The sequence below is a fragment of the Enhydra lutris genome, unplaced genomic scaffold, assembly GCF_002288905.1.
Source record: "Enhydra lutris kenyoni isolate GAN:26980312 unplaced genomic scaffold, ASM228890v2 scaffoldscaffold1, whole genome shotgun sequence".
Classification (NCBI taxonomy): domain Eukaryota; kingdom Metazoa; phylum Chordata; class Mammalia; order Carnivora; family Mustelidae; genus Enhydra; species Enhydra lutris.
Genome location: NW_019154085.1, coordinates 68,905,709 through 68,919,014, shown reverse-complemented (window position 1 = coordinate 68,919,014; position 13,306 = coordinate 68,905,709). Strand labels below are relative to the sequence as shown.

General features: G+C 47.8%; 1 protein-coding gene across 2 annotated transcripts in view; it reads right to left on the bottom strand.

Annotated features, from left to right (window-relative positions):
* Positions 1-13,018, bottom strand: part of LOC111144193 (integrin subunit alpha 6) — a 78,167-nt gene extending 65,149 nt beyond the window's left edge. For both annotated transcript variants that reach the window (XM_022498401.1, XM_022498410.1), the window contains exon 1: positions 12,814-13,018. In XM_022498401.1, coding sequence (XP_022354109.1) covers positions 12,814-12,995 — 182 coding nt within the window. In that variant the 5' untranslated portion in view covers positions 12,996-13,018. The remainder of the gene's footprint in view (positions 1-12,813) is intronic.
* Positions 13,019-13,306: the final 288 nt, after the last annotated feature.

Sequence of the window (13,306 nt, the reverse complement as noted above, 5' to 3'; positions counted from 1 at the left end):
TCTCAATTTAGTTCTTTTAAGTTTAGCTATCAATATTTTAGGGCCTCGTTAACATGGACATTCTGATTTCTGGACCCTCCAAAACAAGTTCAAGGAGGACCGAAGTAGTCACAACCATGTGAATATATTTAACACTCCAGAATTGGACACCTAAAAATGGTTACGATATAAATTTTATGTTCTATGTATTTTACCACAACTTAAAAAAAACAAACAAACAAAAAAAAAACACCATGGTGTAAAGGATCATCCTAAAAAATGGTCCTCCCACTTCCCGTCCTCCAGAAGTCTTTAATGTACCTGGAAAATTAAATCAACTCAAAGAGCTCAACCAGTACCACTGAGTACTCATCTCTATTAAGTTTGAACCAAAAATGGACAAGCTGTCAGCCTTGCTCTTGAGAAGCTCTCAGACCAGAGGGGATAATATCCATCAGGCAGACATTTTTTTTTTTTAAGATTTTATTTATTTATTTGACAGAGAGAAATCACAAGTAGGCAGAGAGGCAGGCAGAGAGAGAGGAGGAAGCAGGCTCCCTGCTGAGCAGAAAGCCCGATGTGGGGCTTGAACCCAGGACCTGGGATCATGACCTGAGCCGAAGGCAGCGGCTTAACCCACTGAGCCACCCAGGCGCCCCCATCAGGCAGACATTTATAGAGTGCCTTCCACAGCAGGGGATTTGGCCAGACCAAGTAAGCAAACAGGTGTTGTCTTAGGTGCAGACCCTCATTCATCAGTGGAGGCTAACCTCTGCTGATCTGGAGAATTCTGGGACTTGGCTGGGAAAAGTGCTATGGTGGTTTGGAGTGTCCCCAGCCAGCAAGAGAAAGGGCAATGGTGGCTGTATATTTGCTATCACTACTCCACGGGGACATTTAAAAATGTAAGACCCTGTTCTGTCAAGTGCAAGATGATGTAGCACAGGATTAATGCCAAGAATGGGCTATTTCACCAAAAGGTAGGACTGGATGGCATAGCATCGGCTGGACTGGGCACCAGGCAGCTGTGTTTCAGGACCCACATGTATACTACCCAAGTGTCACTTGACTGTTCGAGGTCTTAGCTGTCCGTCTGAGGAGAAGAGTTTGGGCTGTCAGTGCTTCTCAGTCATTTCCACAAAAGCACTGAATGACAAAGAGAGGTGAACATGTACAGGGGACATAACCCAACCCCACCAGAAATCTGCATTCTCTTTAAAGCCTCATGTTTTATATTAAAAACTTACACATATTTCATTCTGCACTACAAAGAGATAATTTAAAAAAATAACTCCCCACCATGCCGCCTCAGGGAGATGTGCTGTGATTAATTTGTGGCACCCCCAGGGCCATGGATGCTAAGGTCCTGATGAGTCACCCTCTTGCATAATCTCAGAGATATTCTATTTCCTTTCAGATTCACATTTCTCTCAAGCTACATTGTTAGCCTCTACCACTTATCTTGAAAGAACAGACTGAAAACTGCTAGTATTTAGCCCGGTCTTCCACATTCCTGACAATTCGACAAGGCCATGCCTCATTTTTACTCCATATACCCCATGATACACTAGATAACGTTGACCAGGATGACAAAGACAAGCAACCAGGCCCCGGGAGCAGGAAGTCAGGCTGCAGCCCCCCTGGCAGGCTCCTGACTCCATTCTGCCCTGCACAGCACACATCTACCTGTCAATGTCCTCGTGTCTATGGTGGGAGGGCAGGGAGTGGGAGTGACAGACACCATGCCATCCTAGACGGGACCGGACTCTGGAGCTGCATATGCTCCCATGCTGGCAATGCTCACTCGACACCTAATGTGAGCCTTGTAAGAATTTAACAATATAGAGAGCTGTGGTCTTCTGCATCTCAAATATGGTATAAGGAACTCGAGATAGCTAAACAGTTTTGATGTGTTGCCATTTTGTCTTTCTTCTTCCAAGTCCCATGTTTCCCTGTGGGAGGCTGCAATAAGGCTTGAGACGAGGACCAAACCAGGCCCTGACTTGTGCCTCCTTTAAAGTTCGAATAACCTAACAAAAGGTTTAGGACGGGAAAAGTTGAGTAGCACTGAGAAAGGGTCTGTGCTATGGGTTGTGCGCTCACCTACGTGACTTCCCACACACTTGCTAAACAAATGAGAACAATTAGGTTGGGGTCAAAAGTTCGTTGCTGGTCCTTGCTGCCCTAGTACAGCCCATAAATTACTTTCAGGTTTGCTGTATCAATACAGAACAATTGTACTGGCATCACTTGGCATCACGAGGTCTGCTTATAGTCAATTGTGAAACTTATTATGGGAACTCGTGGTTGTTTAACTAGACACAGATGTATTGCTTCTCCTATTGTATTATCACTATATATATGGCCTTAATGCTTTGAATAAACTTAGCACTGTTGGACATCCTCCTCAGTGCTCCTCCTGCCCCCATCTCTCTGCTTCTCGAGTTCTTTTCTTCATCCTCTTACCCTCACGTTCCTGGTCGATTTGTCGCGCCGGCCACGACATTTCCCCTTCTTCTCTTCAAGACGACACTGTAGTTGTCCACGGCCTATGAACTGCCCCTAAGTCTGGCTGTAGCCCCCTTGACTATGGGGCAGCTTCACCTGTGACCTAACCCTAAGAGGGGAGGGCCTCCTGGCCATCAGACTTTCAAGACAAGATAGCAACAAAAGCTCTGGGGTAGGGGAGGAAACTCGACTCCTATTTTAAGGGGCCCACAACAGTAAAGGTTGAGGTCTACTGGATGTGCCAGGCATGAGGCTAAGTGCTTCTCCTCCCCATGCTTCTACTCCACAACCCCCTCAGGCAGGTACTGTCAGCACCGCCACCTTCCCAAGGAGGACAAGTACCTTGCCCAAGGTGAAATCCACAGAATGTGAAGAAGCTGGGATTCAAGCCCCACATTCCTCTAGCTCTAGAATGGAGTTCTTATCCCTTACAAGGCAAACTTCTACACAGGTTATTGAGGAACTGAGGGCTAATGAGTATGGTTATTGATGAGAGATGAGAAGCAACCAGGAAAAACCTCCCACAACCTCCCACTGGGACAAGCACCCAGCTACCCGCACCTGTGCCCCCTTATTCTGTGGGGAGATGAGCCCCCTGTGCTCCAGTGAGGAAGCTGACCCCTCCGCGGGTCCATCCCTCTCACCCACCCACACACAGCACACCCGCAACTCTCTCATCTCCTGTGCTCACTTTGCCTTTTCTACTGAAGCATCCTCACGCTGGTGAGTAACAGCTCGCTGTAACTTGCTTTCATCATAAACAATAATGCCTCCTGAGCCTATTTCTCTTCTAGCTCTTGCTCTGCTCTCCTCTTCAACAAAACTGAGTTGCTTTGTTCCTTTTTTTTTTTTTTTTTTGGTCTCCAATTCATCTTCTCTTCTCACCCATCTTTCCAACCAGGCACTGCTCCCAGCACCCCCACGAGTGCTCTGCTCAGGCTGCTGCTGGTCTCCACATTGCTATCCCAGTGATCAGCTCTAAGGAGGCTGACACAACTCATGGATCACTGCCTTCATCACGTGGCTCCCAGGTTAGCACACCTAGTTCTCCCGCTTACTGGCCATGGCCTTCCTCTCCCTAACCTCTGCCTGGGGAGTGCCCTACAGCTTTACCCTCAGTACCTATCCCTGCTTCCTTCGTGACCTCATTCAGCATTCAGTCCTCCACCGGAAATACAACCTAGACCCCCAGGACTCTGCTATTTGTATCTCCTGCCCAGACCTCCCCCACTGAACTTCAGACTCTCATTCAACTACCTAGGCAGCACCTCCACTGGGATGTCCAGACATCTCAAACCTAACACATCTAAAAATCAAACTTTCACTCTTCCTCCAAAATCCGTTCCTCTTATGTTCTGTCCTAACCCATCATAGGACAACTTCATCCTTCCAGTTGCTCAGGCAAAAAACCTTGAGGACATTCTTTTTTACTTTCACTCTCTTCATCTTGTCAACTCTACTTTTAAAATATATCCAGAATCCAACCACTTCTATCTTCATTGCTACCACCATGCCCCAAACTACCACCATCTCTTATCTGTCATTATAAGTGCCTCCTAATTGATATCACTACATCTATCCTTGCCCTCACGCTTGTCTATGTTCAATCTAGCAGCTAGAGAAAACCATTGATAATCTAAGTCAGCTCAGGTCATACTCTTCTCAGAACCCTGCAAGGATTCCCATCAAAGTCAGGAGTAAAACCCAAAGTCTTTCAGTGGCCGATAAGGCTCCATGCAATTTGCCTCCAAGGAGACCATAAGCTTCCTTGGTGTTCTAAATTTGCTAGGCATGCTTCTGCCCTAGGACCTTTGCACTGGGTGGTCCTGCTGCTGAAAACACTCTTCCCCCCTAGTACTGACATGGCTTACAGCTTTGCCTTTCAGTGACGTCTTCCCTGGCTGACCCACTGCTGACCACTCCACAGTACCTGTCTCCACTTTCTTTTCCTCTATGTCACTCACTACCTCCTAACGTAATACCCCTATTTATTTTGTGTCTCCCCCAACAGAAGTAAACAGTGACTTCAGTTTGCTTCCATATCTCTAGCACCAGAAGAGTACCTAGTACATAGTAAATGCTCAGTGAATATCTGTTGAACTTACAACTTCTATTAAAAAAAGAAAGTTGATTATGGTTTCTCTGGAAGTCCAGAACACATTTCCCTCTAAATTTTTACTTGTTCCTCATGTTCAAGTAAGGATAAAAACCCCTACTTTATTTTATGTTGAAATATAGAATTATATATAAATTATATACATAAATGTGCACACAGAAACAAATGAGCTTACCAAAGATCCATCTCTTACCCTAGGACAGTGAAAAAGCTTCTCAGATGGCCATGGCTGGTGGTGCTGCTGAACTTGGGGGATCCTCACTTTGCAGCCCCCACCCCCTGGGATCATCCTGAGCAGGGGCCCCAGGATGCCTCTCCACATGCCCATGCCCTCAGTTCATCTCTGTAGCAGCCCCAAACCCTTTCTAAATAGAAGATATGGAAAATACTTTTTCTTTCGAAACTGGCAGATGGGATACGGCATCTGATATGACTTTATCATGACCTGAACATTAAAGCACATTTCCAGCTGGCCCCTGAAACCCTCCCTTGAGCTTCATACACATCTTCTCCAGGTTCTCTATCCTTGGGCATCTAGAAGGCCCAACAGTGTCCAAACCCAACTTTTCTTGCACTTGTGGGTTCCCGTGCCTCTTGTGCCTCTTCCTCACCCAGATCTTAAAGCCAGCTCTTGACTTTTGCTGAGTATCCTAAGTTGGCACCTGGGCCAGGTCTCACGAGCAGCCAGAAGGCCTCAGACGCAAGAGCCATTTTTCTAGAACGAGATGTCTCCGCATAGCCACCTGATCATGTCCGAGCCTCTTTAAGCTTTTCCTTGTTTGAAAACTCTTAGGTTTCTTTGTGTCACAGCAAAGCGGGATTCCTTAAGTCCTAGCCAACTGGTTTTTCAACACTTTGCATCTCCAGTCTCACCAAAGCCTTGCAGGATTCTAAACATTTCCATTTCACTTCAAAATACCCTTGTTCTCAAGAGACAGTCCTACACTGCCAGTTGGAGGGGTGTCAGGCCATGATCTGACAGATGAGTCCGTGGAAAGATGACCCAGGAAGGGCCGAAACAGAAACAGGACTTCAAATTCCTCCTGCTGTCAAGTGGTCCGTTCGCACCAGGAACAACCCTCCCACACCCCACCCTTGCTGGGGATCCTCTTGCTAACTTCAGATTACGTGGCTTTATCAGGACCACAGAAGACTGTGACCACCTGACCGACGGCAATATATCCTAAAGAGGAGGGCTCTAATTCTGCCAGGACAAGAGGGTTTTTGGCTCAGGAGATCTACAGTTCAGTGACATCCTTATGGCTTATGGCTTTGAAATGTTTATCATCTGTACACTTCCCCTAACACCCACACTTAACCTTAGTACGAGTCAATATCCTTTATAAAATAAAGAAACTATAGTGACATTGATATCACCAAACAAAGCAAACACAGCCCCGGGGAAACAGGCATTACTCTGCTCTGTTTATTCTTTGTATCGCTAACCAATGTGCCCTTTTCATACAATTCCAAAGTTTATTTTTATTTCTATACTTTCAGGCTTAGAAAGCATATTTCGTTAAAAGGTTTTCTTTTACTATATCTGAAGTGGCTCTTCAAAAAAAGGAATCTTCGGATTGTGTGACATTCAAAATAGATGTAGCCGCTTAGCAAATAAACTTGTGAGCGGATGTCCGTGGCTCTGTGTCACTTGCTTTCGCCTTCTGCTCTTGCTTTAGTGACACTTTCCCCTAATTCAGAACGGCCCTCTTGGCCAGTTCATTGGTTTTAGAGTCTTCAAAGTTTTTCACGTCTTTCTGCCAATTTGGGATTAGGTGAAATGACAGCAGAATCCAGTGCTGGAATCCAGCATGTATATGTGGGGGTGGACGGACAGAGGGATGGAGGGAGATGTGGGGAGAATCTGAGGCGACACTGTAGCCCATGAAAGAAGTCATTCTACAAGCACACCAACTCTGGAATAAACGGATTTGGAACCGTCTTGCCTTGTTTACCTAAACAGAAAAGCTAGACAGCAACAGAGGAGATGGTGATCATTCCACCCTGTTATTAGGCTAACAGGGACCCACACTGGTGAAGAGCCAATCTACCTGTCCCAGTTCAGGGCTAATTAACAATTAGGCTCTTGATTTATTTCCAAGGAATCACTGTTTCCAATTCCAAGTGTCAGTTTAACAAACAAAAACCTGCTAGAACACACTACTTCCACACTTCGTCCGTACGTCTTCAACCTCAGGCAGCTTCACTGGGAACAATCAGAGCCAGCTTTGCGCAAACAGACCCAGCCTTCCTATTGTGCCTTAATGCCAAACAAAGGACCAGGAAAATAAATCATCATCAACCCTGCCCTGGGTAGAGTGCAAATTACCCAGTCTCCCAAGGATAAAGTACGGGGATACTTCCAAAGTCATAGAGCTCTGAGAAGATCTGGAAACCAGGAAGTTTGTATTCCTCGTTAACTCTGCCCCATTACTTCACGGTCTACCCTCCACGGGTACCCGTGCACAAAGTCGCTGCCCACCCAGCCCCTCACCGTGCCGGTCATCTGTCTGCCCACTGATCTTTACATACTGAACCCCGACTGGTATTCACCCACTGCTTGGCAGCTACCAAAGGGCTATAAGGCATAGTTCCTTGGAGATGTACTTTCCAAACAGGGTCACTGTAGAATGGAAAGAAGGATATACACGTAACCATGATCATAATCAAACCCAACAAGAGAAACCACAAGCTGCACAGTCCAGGAAGCATGGAAGATGTAGACCAAGAACCAACTTGCCCAACGACGTGCCATGGCCACTACACTGCTTACAGCCCCGGTTTGCACATTTATCTAACAAACACAAAGGATAAGAAATGGTTGGGGCTGGCCCTGGTGACCATTACTATAGGGCTGAGTCTTTGCCACCCTCCCAAGAAGCCGGTAGAACTCTGGTTCAACCAGATCACTCAAGGTCCAACCAGATCACCACTCCACAGCTCTCAACGGAGGAGCTCAACAGCTTCCCCACCGCTCCCCTGAGAGACACACACATTCAAGAGTCCCTTGCGAGCCTTGAATAACTGAAGCTTTAGCCATCAATTCCCAAGTACCCCCACGTGCTTACTCTCATGTGATCCCCACATGCCCTGGTCCAGGGCTTTCAGCATCTTTCCCTACAGCCAGCCTCTCTATTTCATCTCATTTTAACAACCAACAAATGCTGAGCACCCACTGCAGGGCAGGTCAACCTGTATTTCTGAGGTCGAGCTCTCAAGTCAGCCTTTAAGGCGAAAATCAAATATAACTTAAAATCACTCAGGAAAATCCCTGAGTTGGGACGGGTGTCCTCTCGACAACTCAAAAACCAAGAATTATCATCTTGGGTGTCTATTTGCATGATGCCGATAGCTTCCCTTTCCCTGGGGGCAGCAGAGTCCAAGGGCTCCTTTGAGCAGGGAATGGCGAAGGGTTAAATCAAGGGATTTCTTGCTCTCTCTACCCTGAGTTGAAAGAGCTGATTTCACAAGTTAAATTGAGTGTATGATGATAGGACTCCACTGTATCTGCAAGGCATATGCTAGGTGCCATCAGGCAAAGAAATGAATCTAAAACCGCTGCCCTCAACTTACCTATAACCCAGTTGGGAAAGATTGGTTCATCCTCTGAAAATCGTAGATGACAGTTAAACACGAAGCCATCAGAACTGACAGACGTCGGATACTAAGTGCTACAGACATTCAAAGGAAAAATAAATGCTATAGTGTAGGGTGGGCTCAAAAGAATTTCATGGAGAAATTTAAACTGGCTCTTGAGGTATTGATCACATTCTTTCTTAAGATGGGCGGACCGAGAACCGATCAGTGTTCCACACAAAACTGACCTGGTCATCTAAGCATACAATGGTATTTTCTATTATGTCTCCACTCTCCCTCTTGAAAGTGCCAACTAATTCACTGGCCAACTCTGTCCACGGTACTATGTTGCGCCAAGGTCGCAGGGTAACCAGGCACCATAGTTCAAGTTCTACGTGGTTGCCAAAGCTTAAACTAAATCTTGATGTTATTGTTATGCTAAAATAGAAGACCATACAACTAAGAACAACATGCTAACTGCTTCTTTACAATCACAGAGACTCTTACATGAGCATTTAACCTGACTTTCCTGACAAATTATTCATACCATGAGTATCCTGATCCATTCTTTCAAACCCTAAGGCATTACTTGGATGGTCTCATACCAGCCTGTGTTAAAATTAAACTTTTCTATTTCCCTTTCTTGCAGAGTCCTATGACCTTCCCTAAGTTTCCCTGTCCATTTTGGAACTTTCTCCACTCTCAGAACTCAAGGTGACTGAGCACAGTCCCTGGACACTGGCCCTGGGCCACATGGCACTGTGAATGAATGTAAGGGAGCCAGTGCTTAGGTCCACATTTTGGACACAGCTCTCATCCCTGGCTAGCTCCACTCACCCCTCACTGGGCTTTTTCACAAGGGGAGGGAGTAAGAGACAAAGAAGGACCCAAATCTTATCCAAAGCCAGCTGGAATAAGGGTCAACTGGAAGAATCCAGGCATAGATATTTAAATAGATAGCCCTGATTCATACAGGAAGTAGTTTAATAAATCAACATAACATAGTACATTTCCAAAAATTCAGATACTGGCCAATTTCTCCAGGTCTGAAAGACATTTCTGACATTTCCTTCAGGAGATGGCATGAGCACAAGTCAGAAATACCAATTCAAATCCAGATTCTATTAAGATTCTGCTGAAGCACTTGTGAGACTTCAGACATTTCCTAGTTTCAACTTTAGTTTCTTCATCTATAAAGAGAGCCAGTAGGACTAGATGACTTTTATGACTAGATGACTAGTTAATGATTTTAAAGGCAGAAGTATCACAAGTCTGAGAAAAATCGAAAGCAAACATCAGAGTCAGAATAGAAGGGACAATGGTTGAGGGCGTAGGTTACCTGGGTGGCTCAGTCGGTTGAGTGTCCGACTCTTGATTTCCACCCAGGTCATGATCTCAGGGTCATGGATCCAGCCCCCATGTCAGGCTCTGTGCTCAGTGTGGAGTCTGCTTGTTCCTCTCCCTCCCCCTAAGTGTGCACATGCTCTCTCTTGAATAAATACATAAAATCTTAAAAAACAAAAAAAAAAAAAGAAGAAGAGGAAAAAGAAGGGACAATGGGCCCGGAGAGCCTCTGGAAGATGATGATCAGAAAGTTTCTGAAGATAACGGACTGGGGAAAACCCAGAATTGCTCTATAAGAATATCTTACAGATTTCTTTCTTCTAGGTTCTGCCTTACAGTCAAACACAGATCCATCTCTTCCCAGAATAGTTAAGAGTCACAGAAGGGACATACCCACAGATGTCGTCCCACACAGTCTTCTTGGAAGGGGTAACTTAACCTTAACTACCTAAGGGAAATGAAAAGATCCCCAAGAGTGCACACCCTGACCTCAGTAATTCAGACAACTACCTCACCATCATTTGGAGTCTCAAACTTCCTTAAGGCACAGCCTAAAAACCCGAGCGAAGTTTTACAGTCCCCAAAGTTTTACAAACACCCAACATGTTCTGAGGCTCTCAGATACATTATTCTGTTATAAAATCTTAACTAGAGTTCAAGGTGGTATTAAATATTTAAATAGCACTGTAGAAAATTTAACCCACAAAAATCTACAGCAGTTTCTATAATGGGCATTCATTTGCTATTTCCACATATTCACTTCTCCTGCTTCAATAAAGTCTCTTGTTTAGCAAATTTACTTTATCAGTCTAATTAAGACCAGTTAAAGTTAGACTGCTTTGAATATGAGTTTCATAAATATGACTAAGAGTTTAAATTATCGGTTACCCCACCTACAATAAACTTTGGCTTTGCTCTTTGGCAGTCAGAATGTGAATGGTTAGCACCTGTCCAGTAGCTGGCACACAGTAGGAATTCAATTAGTGCTTCTCAATGCATCACCACTAACCCCCAGTGCTTAGTCAGCAAGTCCCCACACCAGGCAGGAATTAAGCATTGTACGTGTGGTCTCTTACTCCTCACAACAACCTTATTAAATACCTCCATTTTACGGATAAAGAAACTAAGGCTTAAAATAAATTAACAGCTGCTCCACAGCCCAGAAGGAATTTGAGCTTAAGTCATGTCTCTCTCTCTCCCCCGCCCCCATCAGTTCCCCACTGAACTTTTCCACAGAATGCAAGAGTTTAGGACGCTGGACCAGAAGTTGTGTGGGTCTCAACCTCACTGGCTGTTATTTGCACCCACATCAGTTACAAAGGTGACAACTGATGTGATTATAGCCTGCGTGTGCTGGTTCTCCTTGGAGGCCCAAAGCTGCTGCTGAAAGCTGGAACACTTTACCAAAAGAAGGGAAGGAGGGGACAGGATTTAACATAAACCATACCCCCCAGCAGTGTGGTTACTGCCACACTCCAAGCTCAAGGGAAAGATACACTCCAGGATCTGATCAGCCACTCCCTCCAAGCAGAGCCTTTCTAGAAGGCAGCAGACGCCAATGGCAGGCTTATTCTTACCCACAGGAGCACTTGCAGCAGCAGTAACAAGTTTCAGCAAGCATGCTGCTCAGTGACAGAGATTCCTGGCTAGCCTCACATTTTCTAAGTCTCCATCCCAAAGATATTTTCTTGGCCCAGTACACCCCCTTCACAATGCTGGCTTGAACAAGTATTTCAAGGAAGCCATGACCGTCAGTAGGCGTCAGGTGCACAAGAATATCAGGCTGAAGGTGTCCCCTCCGCCAGCCCACAACCAGGGCTGCACTAAGCAGTTCAAATGCACCGTGTGGGCGGATGCACATTTACACACCCTAAGGATTCAGAGACACCAAACGTCATCCATTAACTGAGGTCACAGAAACCACCTCTCATTTCAGATTTACAGCTTAGCAATTATTTGAGAGAAGCCGGAGTACAAGCAACGGGCCAGCCCACCAGCCCTCAGCCTTCCCACCCCCAACAAATATCTTTGCTTCACCACCAGGTGTTAGCAGAAAAATCTGATGTTAAGATTCACCAGCTCCAAAGTTGTTAATCGCAGAAATCAAGAGGTTTCCTCCAGCTCTAACGTCCCATTCCACCCTCATAAACACAAAGTCCTCTCTTTCCGTGGCTGCACTTTGCTTTCTCCGGTCTGTTGGTCCTGGAAAGACCTTGGTTCAACTAAAAGCGTTAGGGGAGGAGGGAACCTCGGTGAGTTTATTTCTCAGTAGTACAGATCTAGATGAAGACTCCCAAACCCTCTCCAGCCTAAAGAGTTAGATCATGTGGGAACCAAACACTAAGAGAAAAAGAAAAGCTGAGCAGTGCCAGTCTCCACTTTCTCGCGGGAGGAACACCGCTATACTATGGGCGGGGCGGGGGGTGAGGAGGTAGTGATCTTCTAAACTGTGTTTTCAAAGCCCCAGCCCAGATCTGATATTTTGCTTTAACCCTTCGGCTTGGGCCTGCGCAATGCAGGGGCCCAAAGGGTCTTTGGATACCACCGGACGCTTCGGGGCCTGGGCGGGGGACGGGGCACACCACTCATACGATCTTGTTTTTCTCAGCTGATCTAGTCTTGCGAACAGGTGCTTGGTCAATTCCATCTTTCAAAAGGAGGGGAGGGGCATGTTAGAGTAGCTCCCACAGGAGCGCCCGCCGTGCGGGGAAAGCCACGCAGGACAGGATGAAAAGTGGCTTTCCAACTTCTGCAGGGCTCCCTAGTCTGCGGGGAAGCCGGGTGTTGCGTGAAGTTGGGAAAGGCCTGGATCTTCCGGAACAACGCTCCCAGCAAGCCCACAGCGGCGATACGGCGACCCTACACCCTGGGTCACCGCTCCCCCCACCCGCCGCCCCGCTCCAAACACACACGTGAAGCTCAGCAAAGCGTGCCACCTGCCGGGTTCCCAGCAAACATGCCCGAAGGGAAGGACCGCCGGAAAACACTTTGTTTAAAAAGAGAGGAAAAAAAAAAAAAAAAAAGAAACTCTCTCGGGGCCAAGAACAGCCTGGCCTGGCACCGGGGCCACAGTCCGCGGGGCTCGGCCCCCGGGGCCTCGGGTTTCTAGGGCTGAATGTGGGGAGGCGCCGCGACCGGCTCGGCTGCTGGCCGCGCTCCCCCGGGGGCCCGAGGAGTCCCGGGCGGGGCAGCCGCACGGGTAGGGCCCGCGGGCGGGAACGCGGCGCGCCCTCGCCCCTGCTCGCGCGCGGGCCGGCGCCGTGGCGGGGGTGGGAAGTCGGGGAACTTACAGCCGCCTGTCCTCCGGCTCCAGCTGCCAGTGCATGGCCAGCGAGAAGCCGAAGAGGCTCCCGGGGTCCCCCGTTTTCCGGATCACATTGTCCTCGCGGGTGTCCAAGTTGAAGGCGGCGCCGAGCCGGGGCAGGAGCCCCGCCGACAGGTAGAGCAGCCACAGCTGCCCCGTGGCCGCCATGGACGGGCGCACCGGGAGGTGGAACGGGAGCCGCGGTTGCAGCCCTGTGCTCCGGGCCGGGTTCGAGGCTGCGGGGCTGCCGGGCTGCTGCTGCTGCTGCTGCTGCACCTTCGTCTCCTCTGGCCACCGCGCCGGCCCCACCCCCGGGACGAGTCGCGCTAGCCGCCCGGCCGCTCCCCCTCGCGGGCAGTTCCTGACCGCTGAATGAGCCCGTTGTTCTCTGGAGACTCGCAGGCGTTTTATCAAGTGACGAGGACGCCGGCCCCGCCCCCCCCCACCCCTCTGGCCCCTCCTCGCGCGCCCGCCGCCCG